We start from the raw sequence: 18,280 nt of genomic DNA on the forward strand, positions 1-18,280 counted from the left end.
ACTCTGGTGTTCGTAACTCTCAGGTTCTACTGTAGGTCATAAGAACCTAGGCAGATGAGGTTCGAAAAAGTTCTTGTATGTGTAACTGATCCTGCACGTCCAGTGTGTGCGAGTTCATGACCTTGTTCGTATGGTGTATGAGAGGTCGCGCTGTGCAGAGGACACCATTTTGTAGAGCTGGTCTGCTGCGGGGACAAATATGTTCGGGGAGCAGACAGAATGGCCCATGGATCTGGCCCATGGTCCTGAGGGTGAATCTGGCAGACACACAGATGTCAAAGTTACGAGTGGGGATCTAAAGTGGGAAGTTCAGTCCTGAAATCACAAGCTCCTACCCCTTGCCTTAAAGCAGTGACTCCTTTGAGCTATCATCGGTGGGAGCCAAATTTAAGTAAAGACACTTCCACTGCTTGGACACTGAACCCTGTGCACTGGGCTGTGAGGGCTTCACCTCGGGGAGATGTTACTGGGAGGTGGAGGTGAGGGATGGGCAATATTGGGCTGGGGGCTGGCCAGAGAGTTTGTGAGGAGAAAGGGTTGGATCAGGTTTAACCCTGCAGAGGGGATCTGGGCTCTGCGGCAGTGCAAGATTAAGTATTTTGCTCTCACCTCCCCTGAGACCTGCCTGCACCTGAGCAGGAACCCTGGTAACATCCCGTTTCTCTGAACTATGAGGGGGGACAGGTGGCATTTTATGATTCTTCTAGTGAGGCTCCGATCCTCACTTTGTCCCTGGCCTCTTTCACTGGGGAGAGAATCCTCCCTTGGCTCTGGGTGGGGCCAGGATCCCAGCTCAGATTGTAGGTGTGTAGGCATTGCTAACTGCACTGGAGCAAGTGTGGCCTAGCACAAAAGGCTGTTGAGTTACTGCGGCATGCTCACTGCGGTCATGTTGACTGGAGTGAAGGTGGGGGCAGAGATGACCCGTACCTGTCACTAGTGGGGGGACACAGTGAGGGCAGCTGGCTTCAGCAGCGTTACTGTGCGTGCTCACTCCGTGTGAGCATGTTCAGTACAAGCTGAACAGGAAATTGGGGAGGAGAGGGAGACATGACCCCACATGCTCCCCCCCACCCCCCACCACGTTGCCTCTGGGTGGGGGCATATCCCTTGGTTCTTAGCACTGCGCTATTCCAAGCCACTCCTTCCCAACCCTCACAGTAGGGTTGCCAACTTTGTAATATATAAAAACCGGACACACTAGCAGGAGTATCAGAACCTTCCCTGCTTCGCCCCTTCCCCCAGGCCTCACCCCTGCCCTGCCTCTTCCCCCACAGCTTCGCCCCTGCCCCGCTCCTTCCTCCTGAGGCCACATCACCTGTTCACTCCTCTTTCCCTGTCCCCTCCTTGCTCACTGCTCTTCCCCTTTTCCCCCTCCCTGAGTGGGTCGGGAGGGATTCCCCTGCAGCCGCCTGATGCAGGTAGGAGGCAGCTTCCGCTGAGTAGGGGCTGGTGTGGGTGATGACTCAGCACCTCCCCTGCCTGCAGTAACTGGACTTGAGGTGTCCAGTCAGTAGATCTGACCGGACACAGGTCCACTTTTTGGCTGGACTTTCCGGTCGAAAACCAGACACCTGGCCACTCTACCTCGTAGTGCATTTTGGGAAAACATTTTGGTCCTTTACGGTCACGTGGCAGGAAGTGGGGTTGCACATGGAGAATTTTGCAGCAGGCCATTTCTGGCTGCACTCTGTTGGGGAGTCACGGATTCTCCCCCCGCCATCTCTCCCCCCTCCTCCCGCGTGAACGAAGAAGGTTGCAAAATCCTGACATTAATGCCGCTGTGATTTCAGCGGAGGGAGTCATGTCCCAGGGATGAAACATGCTAAAGAGCCTTTTGCTGGTGTCATTCCAACAGGAGAAGGCGGGGTAGACTCTCATGAGGAGATTGGGCAACGGGTGGAACGAAGATATAAAATGCAGAGGTTGATTCTTATGCCATTCCTCTCTGGTTGGGCTGTTTTTCTTTTTCTAGTGAGAGGCTGCCAGCAACCGAGCAGCTCCTAGCGGATGAGAGATCCATTCTTCAATTCCTTAGGTGTGACCACTTCCATGAGGAAGTCCTAGGAGCTGGAGGGAGGGGTGCAGAGGTCTGACGGGGGCAGAGAGAACTCTCCATTTCAGTGGAGTTTACATTGCAACCCTGTCTCCGGTTCAGCTTCAAATGTATTTCTCCCATTACAGTAAGATGCAGTGGCTGGAACGCTGTATCCCCTTCCAGGTCCTGTAGCTAGCATCTCCAGCCAGGACCTGCTTCCCCAAGGCAACTGCATTTCCTCTTCCAGGTGCAGTTTCACCAACCCCCCTAGAGCAATGGCTCTCAACCTTTCCAGACTACTGTACCCTTTTCAAGAGTCTGGTTTGTCCTGCCTACCTCCAAGCGTACCACTTAAAAACATACAAAATCAGATGTAAAAACACAAAAGTGTCACAGCCACACTGTTACTGAAAAAGTGCTGACATTTTCTCCTTTTTACTATATAATTATAAACTAAATCAATTGGGATATAAAATATTGTACTTACATTGCCGTGTATAGTCTATAGAGCAGTATAAACATGTCACTATTTGAAATTTCTGTTTGCACTGACTTTGCTAGTGCTTTTAATGTAGCCTGTTGTAAAACTAGGCAAATATCTAGAGGAGTTGATGTACCCCCTGGTACACACCCCTGACTGAGAACCACTGGGCTAAAATACCAGAGAGATGTATTCTCCTCTCTAGGACTGAACGGGGCTGTCCACCAGCACAATCACACAGCTCCCAGCACAGCCAGGGTTACCAGAGCAGAGCCCTCAGGGGCTGGGATTCTCAGATAGCTGAGCCAATGAGACGGATCCAGGAAATGAAACCTGCAGCTGGGCTGTACCAGAGAAGTGAAACTAACCTGGTCCCACACATTTGCAGTGCAGGGAGCGATGGCCGCTGTGCAAAAACTCCAGGATGAAGCCACTTGTTCCATCTGTCTGGAGTATTTCAAAGCCCCGGTGTCTATCCACTGCGGGCACAACTTCTGCCGGGCCTGCATCAACCAGTGCTGGGGGCAGTCGGAGCCCAACTTCTCCTGCCCCCAGTGCAGAGCAACCGCCCAGCGGAGAAACTTCAGGCCCAACAGGGAGCTGGCGAACATGGTGGAGCTAGTGAAACAGTTGAAGTTACAAGCGGGGAAAGAGCCAGAGGGGGAGCGAGTGTGTGAGAGGCACCAGGAGCCTCTGAAACTGTTCTGTGAGAAGGATCAGAGCCCCATCTGCGTGGTGTGTGACCGATCCAAGGCTCACCGAGACCACCCTGTGATTCCCATCGAGGAGGCTGCCCAGGAGTACAAGGTAGGAAAACACCATCAACGATCCCAAACCCAGATGGCAGGAATTGGATAAAATCTGACCTTGGAATTACTAATCTGTGTTCTTTACTTTAAAGGATTTATTTTTGGTGTACGGGGTCTGTTAGGGTGACCACATGGCAAGTGTGAAAAAGCGGGGGGGGGAATAGAGTCCTATGTAAGACAAGGCCCCTACTATCAGGACAGTCCCTATAAAATAGGGACATCTGGTCACCTAGGGTCTGTGAATTAGACCTAAGTCATGCTGCCTTTTGCCTGTTTAACAGCTCTCTTTGTAACCAGGTTCTGTGGGAACAGGACAGATTTAAAAATGTATTAAAGCTGATGTTAAAAAAATACATAGTACACAGGTTAAGAAAAGCGTGTCTGTTCATCTGGGTATAGTGCTTAGATTATCCACAAATACAGAGTTGGTTTTAAAAGTCATAAGATACAGATAGCACATAATCCGCAATAACCCAAATGTTGGTGAATAAAATTAACAATACAGTTTAGATATTAGCATCCAAGTATTTGGATACATCACTCATGAAAAGATATTCAGAGAGTGGGTTGTTGAAAGCAAATATATCAATGAGTGAAGATGGTCCCTCAGTAATTGAGAATTTGGGGTAGGTTGTCCATTAGAAAATACAACTATCAGGGAAGTATTTCAGTCAACCCAAGGAAATGAAGAATTAATCTCTCATCTGCTGGTAGCTTCTCACTGGAAAAAGAAAAACAGCCCAACCAGAGAGGAATTTATTCTGCCTCTGTCTGTGCCAGTCATTTCAGGCTCCAAAGAGTAATAACCCAATTCTTCCTTCCAAAACATCCTGGCCAATCATAAACCAGCACAGCGGACTATTCAGAGCCTCTGGGTTACATGGATTATCCAGACCAGGGTTATAATATTGCTAACCAGTAAAACAATCCAGTAAATTGTGAGATGCAAATCTGGTTACGTTCAAAAGCTCTAAGAAGTGAGTTTTCCTCCAAACAGCACCAGCAACTCCTGTAAAGTTGAATACACTGTGTAAATTCTTTCTAAAGTCTGAATCGGATCTATAGGTTTTGTTTATTTAAATTATTTTCTGTGAAGAAGACACCCAGAATGCCCCTCCCAGCAGAACAGATCACAAACCATGTTTCTTTGCTCAGGAACAAATCTGGACACAACTGCAGACCCTGAAGGATGAGAGAGAAAAACTCCTCAAATACAGACAGGCCGAGGAGGGGAAAAGCCAGGAATACCTGGTAGGTGCCTGTTATGACTCTGTAGATAAGAGGTGGTGGGATACTGTGTGGTGGGGTGGGGTGGAAGGGTGGAATAATACGACTACTGCATACTGACTAGGGGTGTCTCTGAAGCCCCCCTCTCCATTTTTCCCTCTCTTCAGGGTCCTTTAAGAACTCACAGAGGCTTTCTCTGGTAAATGGTACCCCTAGTTTCATACCAGAACCAGTTTACAACAAGCCAGAGTCCCAAACTAAAGTCCATTAGGACAACACAAAGAAAAAGTCCATACTTAGCTCTAGAGAGAGAGAGAAAGTGGATGAGGTAATATCTTTTATTGGGCCAACTTCTGTTGGTGCAACATACAAGCTTTTGAGAAGCTGGTCCACTCAAAGGTGTCACCTCACCTACCGTGTCTGTCTAATATCCTGACCAACTATGGAAGATATTTAGCTCGGGCACTTTCTCTCACCCCCCCAGGGCTCTTCTTCCATTCTGGTCTGATCTCCCAGACATCCCCCTCACTGGAGCTCTGACACCCACTCCCAAACACAGTCAGGGTTTCTCAGTGCCCTGCTCACTGGGCTTTACCCTCCTAGCTTCCTGGTGTCATGGTCCTGCCAGAGCCTTCCTCTGCAGCTATGTCTACACTGCCACCTAGGTCAGCAAAACTTCTGTCGCTCAGGGGGGTGAATGTTCCACCCCCCTGAGCGATGTCAGTTACACCGACATGTTCACAGCGCTTCTCCCGCCGACATAGCTTATGCTGCTCGCCGGACTGCTTTTCTTATGCTGACAGGAGAGCATAGAGGGCTGTACATGTAGACATGGCCTTCCTCTTTGCACTAGCCATTCCCTGAGCACAGCCACCTCTATCTGTTCTTTGTCGGCAATTGCCTGATTCCCCTCAGGTGGGGCTTCTTCCAAAATCTGGATTAGCTTAGCCCAGTGGTCCCCAAACTTTTGAGTGTTGCAACCCCCTTATCCTTGTCCATGCCTGCCCCTGCCGGGAGTGGGGCCGTGGCTCTGGGTGTGGGGGGAGAGAGGATGCGGATGGGGTAAGGGGGCGGAGGCCGGGGCCACAGCTGGGGCTGGAGCTGCAGCCAGGACCTGGGGGTGGGGCTGGAAGCAGAGCTGCGCTGAGGCTGGGGGCAGGGCCAGGTGTGGGGCTGTGAGCTGGGGCTGCTGCTGCAGGTGGGACTGGAGCAGAGCTGGGGGCAGGGAGGGGCTGGGTGGCGCTCCCTCTCTGGCTCCCATGGGGGCTGGAAAAGGCCCCGCTGCACCCCCTGAAGGCTTCTCCATGCCCCCCTGGGGGGAACGCCCCACAGTTTGGGGACCTCTGGCATAGCCCCACACTCTTCAGCTCATGGGGCAAGTGGCCCTGTTCCAGGGTGTGTCTCTTGGGTTTGCACAGCTGCTCTGTTCCTCTCTTTCTCTTTGCATGCATGTTTGCAGCTGTGTGTATGTCACAGTTGCCCACTTTCACGTGGTAAATAAGCACCCCGACTTTCACAATAAGTCAAAAATCAAGCTAATCCCATTTCAAAACAAGGCCAAAAACAAGCCAATCCCTAAGAACCCCAACACTCTATGTGACTAGATCCCCCCGGTGTGCAGTCTGGGACTGTGATGGGCCTGCTGTGCACCCCTGACTCTCTCTTCCCCTTGCCCCTGCTTGCTCCTTGCCCCTGCTTGCCAAGAATTGATTTAGGGAAGTAAATACTAATAGGAACTGTGTAATTATGGGGGATTTTAACTTCCCGGATATAGATTGGGGAACAAACGCTAGTAGCAATAATAGGGCTCAGATGTTCCTAGATGTGCTTGCTGATCAATTCCTTCATCAAGTGGTAGCTGAACCGACGAGGGGGGAGGCCATTTTGGATTTGGTTTTGGTGAGTAGTGAGGACCTCGTTGAGGAAGTGGTTGTAGGGGACAACTTGGGCTCCAGTGATCATGAGCTAATTCGGTTTAAACTAAATGGAAGGAGTAACAGAATTAAATCAAAGACTAGGGTTTATAATTTTAAAAAGGCTAATTTTAACAAACTAAGAGGACTGGTAAGGGAAGTGGATTGGGCAAACGTATTAATGGATCTAAAGGCAGATGAGGCCTGGGATTACTTTAAGTTAAGGTTGCATGAGCTGTCGGAGGCCTGTATCCCAAAAAAGGGAAAAAGGTTAGTAAGCAAGAGATTTAGACCGAGCTGGATGAGCGACCGTCTCAAAGGGGCGATTAGGAAAAAACAGAAAGCGTACAAAGAGTGGAAGAGGGGAGGGATCAGTAAGGAAACTTACCTTAGTGAGGTCAGAGAATGAAGAGATAGAGTGAGAAAGGCCAAAAGCCGTGTAGAGTTGGACCTCGCGAGGGGAATTAAAAGCAATAGTAAGAGATTCTACAGCCATATAAATAGGAAGAAAGCAAAGAAAGAAGAAGTGGGACCGCTGAAGACTATAGCCGGAGAGGAGATCAAGGATAATCTAGGCATGGCACAATATCTCAACGAATATTTTGCGTCGGTGTTTAATGAGACCAATGAAGGGATTAGGAATACTAGCAGAGTGACAGAGGGGGATACAGGAGGGGAGATTACCGTATCCGAGGTAGAAACCAAACTTGAACACCTTAATGGGGCTAAGTCGGGTGGACCGGACGATCTTCATCCAAGAATATTGAAGGAATTGGCGTGGGAAATAGCAGGCCCCTTAGCGAAAATTTTTAATGAATCTGTAAACTCGGGGGTGGTTCCGTTAGACTGGAGAATAGCTAATGTGGTTCCTATTTTCAAGAAAGGGAAAAAAAGTGACCCGGGTAACTACAGGCCTGTTAGTTTAACATCTGTAGTGTGCAAGGTGCTGGAGAAAATTCTGAAAGAGAAAGTAGTTGAGGACCTTGAGGTCAAGGGCAATTGCGACAAATTACAACATGGGTTTACGAAGGGCAGATCATGCCAAACCAATCTGATCTCCTTCTTCGAGAAAGTAACAGACTTATTAGATAAGGGAAATGCGGTGGACCTAATATACCTTGATTTCAGTAAAGCGTTTGATACTGTACCGCATGAGGAATTATTGGTTAAACTGGAAAAGATGGGGATCGATATGAAAATCCAGAGGTGGATAAGGAATTGGTTAATGGGGAGAATGCAGAGGGTCGTGTTGAAGGGTGAACTGTCAGGTTGGAGGGAGGTCACCAGTGGAGTTCCTCAAGGTTCGGTTTTGGGACCCATTTTATTTAATCTATTTATTACTGACCTCGGAACCGACTGTAGGAGTGGGCTGATAAAATTTGCGGATGACACAAAGCTGGGAGGCGTTGCCAATTCGGAGGAGGATAGGGATATTCTGCAGGGAGACTTGAATGAGCTTGTGAATTGGAGTATCAGAAATAGGATGAAATTTAATAGTGAAAAGTGTAAGGTGATGCATTTAGGGATGACTAACAGCAATTTTAGTTACAAGCTGGGGACGCATCGGTTAGAAGTGACAGAGGAGGAGAAAGACCTCGGGGTCTTGGTAGACCGTAGGATGACTATGAGTCGACAATGTGACGTGGCGGTGAAAAAAGCCAATGCGGTCTTGGGTTGCATTAGGCGAGGAATATCTAGTAGGAACAAGGAGGTGCTGCTTCCGTTGTATAAGGCGCTGGTGAGGCCACATTTGGAGTACTGTGTGCAGTTCTGGTCTCCCATGTTTAAAAAAGATGAACTCAAACTCAACAGGTACAGAGAAGGGCCACTAGAATGATCAGAGGAATGGAAAACCTGTCGTATGAAAGGAGACTAGAGGAGCTCGGGTTGTTTAGTCTGTCCAAACGAAGGCTGAGGGGGGATATGATTGCTCTCTTTAAATATATCAGAGGGATAAATACCAGGGAGGGAGAGGAACTGTTCCAGCTTAGTACTAATGTGGACACGAGAACGAATGGATATAAACTGGCTGTGGGGAAGTTTAGGCTTGAAATAAGACGAAGGTTTCTGACGGTCAGAGGGGTGAAATATTGGAACAGCCTTCCGAGGGAAACGGTGGGGGCGAAGGACCTGTCTGGTTTCAAGATTAAGTTAGATAAGTTTATGGAGGGAATGGTTTAATGGAAAAACATGATTTTAGCCAAATGAATACCGTGCCTTGGTAGGTAAATAGCATAATGGCCAATGAGGGTCAGGCTGGAGACTCTTGCCTACATGCTCAGGGTTTTACTGATCGCCATATTTGGGGTCGGGAAGGAATTTTCCTCCAGGGTAGATTGGCAGAGGCCCTGGAGGTTTTTCGCCTTCCTCCGCAGCATGGGGCAGGGATCGCTAGCAGGAGGGTTCTCTGCCAATTGAAGTCACTAAGCCACAGGATTTGGGGACTTCAACAGCAGAGTCAAGGGAAAGGGTAGGGACGGCTTTGTGGCCTGCATCATGCAGGGGGTCAGACCAGATGATCATAATGGTCCCTTCTGACCTTAAAGTCTATGAGTCTATGAGTCTATGAGTCTATGATCAAAAAACAGAAGCAACAAGATACAACAAGCAACAAGTCAAACAAGCAACAAGCTACAAGCCAAAAACTAGCCAACAAGCAACTCACAAGACAATTAAGCCTAAAATAAGCCCAGTGTCTGTATTTTTTTCCGCAGGTTTGGCATGTCTGGTGTGTGTCTCTCTTTCGTCTCTGCATGAGCATCGTGATTCTCCTAAATTGTTTGTTTCGATCTGTCCCAATAAGCTGCTGCCCGTGTAGCTCTGAAACCTGCTCTTGGAAGAATCTGGACTGTTGGAGCCCATTGATCAGATGATACATGAAGAGGCAGCAGAAAGACAAATTAGGGCCAAGACAACGTTAAGAGACATTATGAACAAAGCAGGAAGCTTTAGGGGAAAACACTGATCTAATGGCGTGGGGGGAGTTTCTGTCAAAAGGCCCTGTTGACATTTCACAAGTGGCAATGAAATTCTCCTGAATGTGCACACCTGGCCATAGGGGTCAATGGAAATATGTTAATTTTAGGGCTGTTAATTAATCACACTTAACTCAAGCGATTAATTTGTTTTGAGTTACCTCGATTAAAAAAATTAATCACAATTAATCGCATTTTTAATCGCACTGTTAAACAATAATAGCAATAATACCAATTTAAAAGTAGTATAAATATTTTTTGGATGTTTCCTACATTTTCAAATATATTGATTTCAATTACAATGCAGAATACAAAGTGTACAGTGCTCACTTTATATTATAATTTTTCATTACAAATATTTGCACTCTAAAAAAGATAAAGAAATAGTGTTTCAGTTCACCTTATACAAACACTGTAGTGCAATCTCTTTATCATGAAAGCTCAACTTACAAATGTAGAATTTTTTTTTACATAACTGCACTCAAATATAAAACAATGTAAAACTTTAGAGCCTACAAGTCTACTCAGTCCTACTTCTTGTTCAACCAATCGCTAAGACAAACAAATTGGTTTATCTTTACGGGAGATAATGCCGCTTGCTTCTTATTTTGTAGCCAGCGTTGCAAGGTATTTATGTGTCAGATATGCTAAACGTTCGTATGCCCCTTCATGCTTTGACTTCTAGATTGCACTATCTTTTGTTTATCTTTTTTTTAACAGTGCAAATATTTGTAATAAAAAAGAACAATGTAAAGTGAGCCCTGTACACTTTTTATTCTGCGTGGTAATTGAAATAAACATCCAAAAATATTTATAATAGATTTAAATTGGTATTTTATTATTGTTTAAAACTGCGATTAATTTTTTTAATCTTGCAATTATTTTTTTGAATCGTTTGACAGCCCTAGTTAATTTACATCTGGTGCAAGGTATCCCATGACATGTCCCCTGCCCTACCTTTTCCTTATTTGTGTCTGTCCGTTACAGGAGAAGACAGATGCTGAGAGACGGAAAATCATGTCTGAAATTCGGCAATTGCGCCAGCTCCTGGAGGAACAAGAGCGACTCCTGCTGGCTCAGTTGGGAGGCCTGGACAAGGAGATTGTGAAGATGCAGAATGAAAATGTCACCAAACTCTCAGTGGAAATTTCCCGTCTCAATGAGCTGATCAGTGAGATGGAGGGGAAGTGCCAGCAGCCCACGAGTGAATTCTTGCAGGTGAGAACCCTGACTCTTGCGAGGCATTTGGGGAAGGGGTACAGGATAAAACTCACGAGTCATGGAATGCAAAATTGAAACCTCAGTATAGAACTCATGGTGTGTATTTTTTAAACAATTTCTCAATGTTGCTATTAATGAATTTTCCTCCTCCTGTGAGTAGGGAACTGAGACCCAGAGAGATTAAGGGTATGTCTGTGCTGCAAGCAGGGGTGTGACTGAAGCTCATGTAGACATGCCTGGGGCAGCTTTGATCTAGCTAGCTCCAATAACAATCGCTGTGAAACCAGGGCAGTGCAGGTGGAACCATGGACTCACTGCTCAAGTACATACCCAGGGTCCTGGCTGGGTGTATAATCCGTGCTGCTGCAGCAGTTATTTTGATTGGAGCTAGCTCGATCACGTCTCCACATGCTGCAGTCGCACCTCGGATTGCAGTGTAGCCGTCCCTTGCGAGTGCAGCTGTGTCTGTACCCAAGAGCTGAATGGAGATTTCCTGCACCTCAGTCGAGTGCTTTGCCACAAGGCCAAATGTCCTCTCTTACAGACATCATTGCCTTCTGCTGGCTGGGTAAAGAACCCAGGAGAAGGGCTTAGAAGGCAGATATCCTAACCACTGCAACACCAACTGAGCAGCATTGGCATGGTGTGTAGCCAGATACCCAGTCCTGTGTGGCTACTTCATTCAAACACAGATCTGGGCATGAGGATAATAATTATTAATTACTGTTACACATATTTGTGTTCCAAAGTGATTGTGACAGGGAAATGCAGTTAACTAAGCAGTTAGCTACAGAGGATATCCCTGAGATGACACTGTTAAATAGAATCATAGAAAGTAGAACTGGAAGGGACCTCGAGAGGTCATGTAGTCTTGTCCCCTGCGTGGAGGCAGGGCCAAGTATTATCTAGGCCATCCCTGACAGGTGTTAGTCTAAACTTCCTTAAAAACCTCCAATGATGGAAATTCCACAACCTAGGTAATTTGTTTCAGAGCTTAACCACCCTGCCAGTTAGGAAGTTTTTCCTAATGTCCAACCTAAACCTCCCATGCTGCAGTTTAAGCCCATTGCTTCCTGTCCTGTCCTCGGTGGTTAAGAACAATTTATCACCACTCTCTTCATAACAACCTTTTACATACTTGAAGACGGTTATCATGTCCCCTCTCAGTCTTCTGTTCTGCAGACTAAACAAACCCAATTTTTTTCAATCTTCCCTCATATGTCATGTTTTCTAGACCTTTAATCGTTTTTGTTGCTCTTCTCTGGACGTTCTCCAATTTGTCTACCTCTTTCCTGAAGTGTGTTGTCCAGAACTGGACACAGTACTCCAGTAGGGGCCTAATCAGCACGGAGTTGAGCAGAAGAATTACTTCTCATGTCTCGCTTACAACACTCCAGCTAATACATCCCAGAATGATGTTTGCTTTTTTTGCAACAGTGTTACACCGTTGACTCATATTTAGCTTGTGGTCCACTATGACCCCCAGATCCCTTTCTGCAGTACTCCTTCCTGGGCAGTCATTTCCAATTTTGTATGTGTGCAACAGATTGTTCCTTCCTAAATAGAGTACTTTGCATTTGTCCTTATTGAATTTCATCCTATTTAATTCAGTTTGTCCAGATCATTTTGAATTCTAATCCCGTCCTCCAAAGTACTTGCAACCCCTTCCAGCTTGATATCGTCAACAAACTTTATAAGTGTACTCTTTCTGCCATTGTCCAAATAATTTATGAAGATATTGAATAGAACTGGATCCAGGAGAGATCCCTGTGGGTCCCGACTTGATATGCCCTTCCAGCTCGATTATGAACCATTGATAACTCCTCCCTGAGTACGGTTTTTCAGCCAGTTGTGCACGAACCTTAGAGTAGGTTTGTCTAGGCTCTGTTGCTCTAGTTTACTTATGAGATAAATAAAAAAATAAATGGGTACCAAGATAATTTATTAGCTCTGATTCATGTCACTCTGACACTGAGCTCCTTTTCTCTCTCTCTCTCCCCTTCTAGGATATCAGAAGCATCTTGAGCAGGTACTTGGCTCCTCACTCCCTCTGATCCTTCGCGATGCTTGGAAAGGGCTTGCACATGCATCTTCCCAGCCACTAACCTTCCCTGCTTAAAAACGTGATGGGTAGAGTTGATTGGGAGACAGGGGATGGATCACTTGATGATTACCTGTTCTGTTCATTCCCTCTGAAGCACGTGGCATTGGCCACTGTCAGAAGACAGGACACTGGGCTAGATGGACCTTTGGTCTGACCCTGTATGGCTATTCTTATGTTCTTATGATTTAAAAAAAAAACCATGGGGAAAGAAATACAAACATGGCAAAGTCATTGTCATTCCACAAGCTTCAAAAAGCAGTGTTTCATTTTCCTTAATTCACCCATTTTCATTTATTTACTTAGGTTTCGAGAGTATTTTGCTTTTTTTTCCAATTGGAAAAAAAAATTGAAAACAAAAGATTGACAATACAGTTTTCAAAAGTGCCCAAGTGCCTTAGGATCCTGAATAGCACCAGACTTAGACTCCTGGGGCCCAGAACCGCAAAGATATTTAGGCCCCTAACTACCATTAATTTCAGTGGAAGATAGGCACATAAATATGTTTGACAGTCTGGGCCTAACCCTTTCCCCCCCTCAGTTGGAGGGAGTTCTTGAACTGGGGGTTTCCAATATCCCTGGTGACTACTGTAATCACTGGGCTAGAAGTTCTGAAGGAGTCTCTTCTCCCCACAGCCATTTTGTGTACGTTCTCCAGTAGGCATGGGTGGTGCGTATAAGAGGCCAGGGAAGGCTGAGCCTCCCCCAAAAGGCCGGCCATGCATCCGGAGGCGCGCTGGCCAGCCACTGCCTTTGGAGAACCAGAAGCAAAGCTCCATAGAAGTGTGGAGGGGTCCCCCACTGGTGCCTGGACCGTGGCCCTGCCTGCACTCCACCCCACCCCCACTCGGCCTCTTCCCCCATGGCCCTGCCCTCGCTCTGCCTCTTTCCACCACCCTGTGTCTCTCTTCCCCCGAGGCCTCTCCCTGCCCACTGCTTGCTCCTCTCTGCCCCTTCCCTCCCCCCCCCCTCCCCCTGGGTTGCTTGCCTAAGGCAGGAAAAAGTGATGGGGCCATGGCAGAGCCAGGGCGGGACCTCGGGGTGAAGAGGCCAAATAGGGGCGGGGACTCAGGGACATGGTCCAGCCATCAGTGGCCCCCGCCCCACTTCTAGACAGCTTCCGGCGGTCACATGTGAGCCTCCCCAAATGGAAGACTCACGTGCCACCTAAGCCAATAGGGACCCGATCCAGCAGAGGTGATGTCTGAGCACGATTACCGAATTGGGCCCCATGGGAGGCTTAGGCAGAGGAACGCCTCTCTTCCCCCAGTTAGTGGATCGCTCTGGGGCCTGGGCATCCGGGCACCTGATGAGAAGTAAGAACATAGGCACCTACGAAAATGTCGGTGCTGAGCGAATTTAGGTGCCTGTGGGGTTTGGCAGCAGCTGGGGCTGGTGGATTGTGGCACCTAAAATCGGAACGTGGACACTAAAATCTGGGGTTTTGTTGCCCCAAGTAACTTTGTGGATCTGGGCCTACCTGCCCCAAGTAGAGCAAGTTATCCAGCAGGCTGCTCGACTCCACAGCTTTCACTTCCAAGATGATCAGAACATAACGAATGCGAAGGAGTCATGCCTAAAAGAAATAATTACACTGCAAACTGCGATTCCTTAGCAAAGCCTGTTTCTTTCTAGGTGTGAGAAAGGGAAGGCCCAGGCGGTGGTGGAGAGTCCTTCCAAGCTGGAAAAGAGAATCAGTGATTTCTCCCAGAAAAGGATCCATCTGGAGAAAATTCTGAGGGAATTCAAAGGTATCAAGAAGAGCAAATCAAAATGTCACTGTGGGAGGACATGGGTTCTGGATAAACAGTGTTGATGTCAAGCCCAACTCAATAATAGTAAAAGAATAGGTTATACATTCCCAGGAAGGGCCAAGGGAAGAGAAAATACAATAGAGAACCAACAACAATAAGAGTGAAATTTATTATTCACACTCTCTTCCTTTGTTTCTCTCTGGGTATCTGAGCTCCCTTCCCCTGTGTTTGTGTCACAGAAATAAAGCACATCACTATGAAAACGCGTCTCTTCTCCCCCTGTCTTCTCTCTAGACACGCTGGTATTTGGGCTGGTGATGGAAGGGAGTCAATTTTTGGCAAAGGAGATGGAAAACGTAGGTGAAAAGGGTAAGTTTTCCTGGGGATATTGTAACAATGAGAAGAACCAAAGAGGAGACGGGTTTGCGGATCTGGATTCACTTGCAGAAGAAAATTCTGGGATCAAATAGAGCCAGTTTTCCACCTCATGGCAGTTTCCCACCTCCAGAGACTTGTAGGAAAGGAGCTGGGTGGAGAGGCCATGGAGAGGCTCTAAACAGTAGGGGTGATGTACAGATGGGCTGGGAGTCAGTGGTGTGATGTCTCCACCCTCTTTTGGGATGGGGCGGGGGCTGGCCGGCCTGATCATCCTCCAGTGTCTCCTTGGGGCATGACTCCCATCATTCTCTCTCCTCCAGTCCCATTGCTTTCTTGTCTTTTCCTCCTGGACTCTGATGCCATATTCCCACACTTCCCGCCGTTCCACGGGCTGCGTGCCCTTCCATGGGGTTCCCACTGTCTTCCTTCCCCATAGGCGGTGGGTCTCTCCTTCCACCCATTGTCACTTCCATTTCCTCATGCTGCCCCCTCCTCTCCCCTTCCTTCTGGGCTAGCAAGAGGGTTTCCCCAGTGGACAGCTGAAAACGCTTCCTCTTTCACTCAACTTTGCCCCCACTCCCGTCCTAGCTATGGGGGTGCAGTAGCCCCGGTAGGAGCAGAAGCAGAGTCAGTTCTTACAGTGCCTCCTAGTGCCTGGCAGAAGGGAGCTGCCATGAAATGGCCGCTCAGCCCCCAGCAGGAGCAGTTCCCTGGGACCTGAGACAGGCAGGAAATCAGGGAGGGCCCCAGCCAGGACAGGGCTACTGGGGAGTGTGAGAAATGGTCCCAGCCTCCCCCAGGGCTGAGCTCTGCCCCTAACGCTCTGATTCTCTCTCTCTCTCCCCAGTGAATGTGACTCTGGATCCAGACACGGCTCATCCCAAACTTGTCCTGTCTGAGGATTGGAAACATGTGAAATATGGAAACGCCCGGCAGGATCTGCCCCACAATCCCAAGAGATTTGATTCTTCTCTCTGCGTGCTGGGCTGTGAGGGATTCACCTCGGGGAGATGTTACTGGGAGCTGGAGGTGGGCGAAGGGGGAGGCTGGGCCGTGGGGGTAGCCAGAGAGTCAGTGAAGAGGAAGGGACCGGTCAAATATAGCCCTGAAGAAGGGATCTGCGCTATAGCTCTGCGCAGAGGTGAGTACTGGGCACTCACCTCACCTGAAGAAATCCCCCTGTCTCTGAGCTGGGTCCCCCAGAGGATCCGGGTTTCTCTGGACTATGAAGGGGGGCAGGTGGCATTTTTCGATGCTGATCACAAGTCCCTCATCTTCTGCTATCTGAGGGCCTCTTTCACTGGGGAGAGAGTCCTCCCTTTCTTCTGGGTGGTGGGAAAGGTGTCCTGGCTCAGACTGGCTCCTTCAGAAATGAGGTTTCAAAGCCACGTCTCCAACCATCATTTTCCTCAAAAAGGTGACAGTCATGTCCGCGTTGCACCCCCAGGGTTTCTCCACATTCCAGAAAGAGTAAGCAGCACTGAATTAAACCTAGCTGCTGCCTCAGCAGAGCGCGCAACCCCTGTCTCAGGCAACTCTTGGCTCAGTGTCATGCAACAAATCAAACCGAGGGCACACTTGTCAACTTGTCAACCCCGCAGGCCGATCCACCAGTATCCAGCCCGTGCCACCTACCCTGTAAGGGGAACACAGCCCCATTCGGCCCAGGCAGCCACCCCCCAGCCCACAAAAAGGGATAATGTTGTTTGTTCCTTGTCCGACTTCCTGAAAAGAGGTAAATAGTTTCCAGCTGCCGTGCTCTTCACTGCCCCTGTGCCCCCAGGTACGATCTTGAGTCCCCAGCCGCTCTGCTCCCCTTCACCTGCTAGAAACTCTGCCAGTGAGAGAGCCCAGAATGAGCCACTTTCTCTGTCCCTGGAGAGAAGCTGGGAGCTGCGGAGGGATCTAGGCCTGTGTGGGCCCTGGTGGCTAGGGATGGCCAGCCAGGGAGGAGCTGGAATTCTGTTCCTCACCTTCCAGCTAAAGAACTAGCCTGTCCCCTGCTGCCCTAGTCACTCCTTGGGTTACAAGGATGGTCAATGGTGCTGGGCAGGCTGGGAAGCTGTTTGACTGGAGGGGAGCAGAGAGGGCAGAGCCCCTTGGAGCGGGAGGCTTTGGAGTATCAGTCACTTTGTGAATAGGGCTGAAGTTTCTGTACTGTACAGATTAATCTGTTTATTTTAGGGGCAAGGGGCCAGGCCGCGGCTGTGCAGTGGCTGCTTATTGTGCTAAACATGCTGATTCCTGAGTCCGTCCTACTTTGTTTGTGTCCGCCTGCTTTCTCTCGTCATCTACACAGATTGTGAACTCTTCAGGGCAGGGGATGTCTTGAAATACAGCACCAGGGGCCCCAGAGCCCAGACTTGTACTGGCACGTGCTAACACAGTTCCAATACTACACAATAACATCAATGAATGACTTGCCACTTGAAGCATTTCTCTTTCTTTACAGCACCGTTTTGTATTTTACAGGATTTCCTGCCCTTTAGAAATTAAGAATCTGCAGCTACAAAGAGGGTTTGGTGGACATTAGGCAGGGTTATTTTAGCAAATTCTCTCTCTCTTTTTTTTTTTTTTTAAATGAGTCACATAATCTGGGACCAAAGAGTTTTTAGAACAGGGTCTCTAGAGGATGCTAAAGGGCTCTCTTGTCTGGGCCATGTAGCATTAAATACAGAAATAAACTCAGAAGTGATCAGAAACAGAGTTGCTTCTTGTTTGTTTGCCTTTTTTCTTCATTGAAACGTTCTTTGCCCTCACGATGGGTTACAGGGAATGGTAGCTGCAGCCAGACAAACAGTGTCCCCCTTTGTCAGTTTAGAAATGGGAGATGTGGATAAACCCTCTTTAGATGGAAAATGAGGCAAACACCTGTATGCGACTGGTTACCAGGCCCAAACGATAGAGCACGTCATAGCTGAATGTCCCCTTCGTTCTTTTGCCTGGGGGCCTGAAGGACATTCATCAGTTCACTGCTGCGGCAATGTGCAGGCTATCAAACTTAGATATACCTTTGTCGTTGTTGCTACCTACCCAAGCCGTATGAAAGAAGAAGTAGTAGTTTAGGAAGTATCCTGCCATGTTGTGCTCTGTTTAGCCTGCTAGATCCAAATCTCAAAGCCTCGATGGAGCATAGTCAAGGCCCTGTGTACAGGCCTCGGGACAGACATCATGATTATTAATAGGGAACCAAACTAGGTCCTTCAGCCCCCAAATGACTTGCTCCTACCCCTGGGGAAAAAGGAGTTAGTCCCAGATCCTCAAAGGTGCCTAACTCCCTTTGGTTTCAATGGGAGTTAGGTGCTTGAATACCTTGTGGGCCTTACTCTTTTATGGGCATGTGTCTCCCTTGCCCTAAATCTGAGCATGTGGAGGGGAGAGGA

At 48.1% G+C, this 18,280-nt stretch overlaps 1 protein-coding gene across 1 annotated transcript; it reads left to right on the plus strand.

The window, feature by feature from the left end:
* Positions 1-2,708: 2,708 nt before the first annotated feature.
* On the plus strand, positions 2,709-17,599 carry LOC101942334 (E3 ubiquitin-protein ligase TRIM7-like). The gene is made up of 7 exons (XM_008167122.4): positions 2,709-3,326; positions 4,484-4,579; positions 10,431-10,661; positions 12,671-12,693; positions 14,401-14,516; positions 14,814-14,888; positions 15,745-17,599. The coding sequence occupies exons 1-7, from the start codon at positions 2,919-2,921 to the stop codon at positions 16,638-16,640; spliced, it is 1,845 nt and encodes a 614-aa protein (XP_008165344.2). The 5' UTR covers positions 2,709-2,918; the 3' UTR covers positions 16,641-17,599.
* Positions 17,600-18,280: the final 681 nt, after the last annotated feature.

Source organism: Chrysemys picta, chromosome 12, assembly GCF_011386835.1.
Source record: "Chrysemys picta bellii isolate R12L10 chromosome 12, ASM1138683v2, whole genome shotgun sequence".
Lineage (NCBI taxonomy): Eukaryota > Metazoa > Chordata > Testudines > Emydidae > Chrysemys > Chrysemys picta.

Bases quoted from the DNA above. Each gene is read 5' to 3' on its own strand.
- LOC101942334 (XM_008167122.4), top strand. From the start codon at position 2,919: ATGGCCGCTGTGCAAAAACTCCAGGATGAAGCCACTTGTTCCATCTGT. The intron at 14,517-14,813 runs GTATCAAGAAGA...TCTTCTCTCTAG, and splicing joins AATTCTGAGGGAATTCAAAG to ACACGCTGGTATTTGGGCTG. The intron at 14,889-15,744 runs GTAAGTTTTCCT...CTCTCTCCCCAG, and splicing joins GGAAAACGTAGGTGAAAAGG to TGAATGTGACTCTGGATCCA.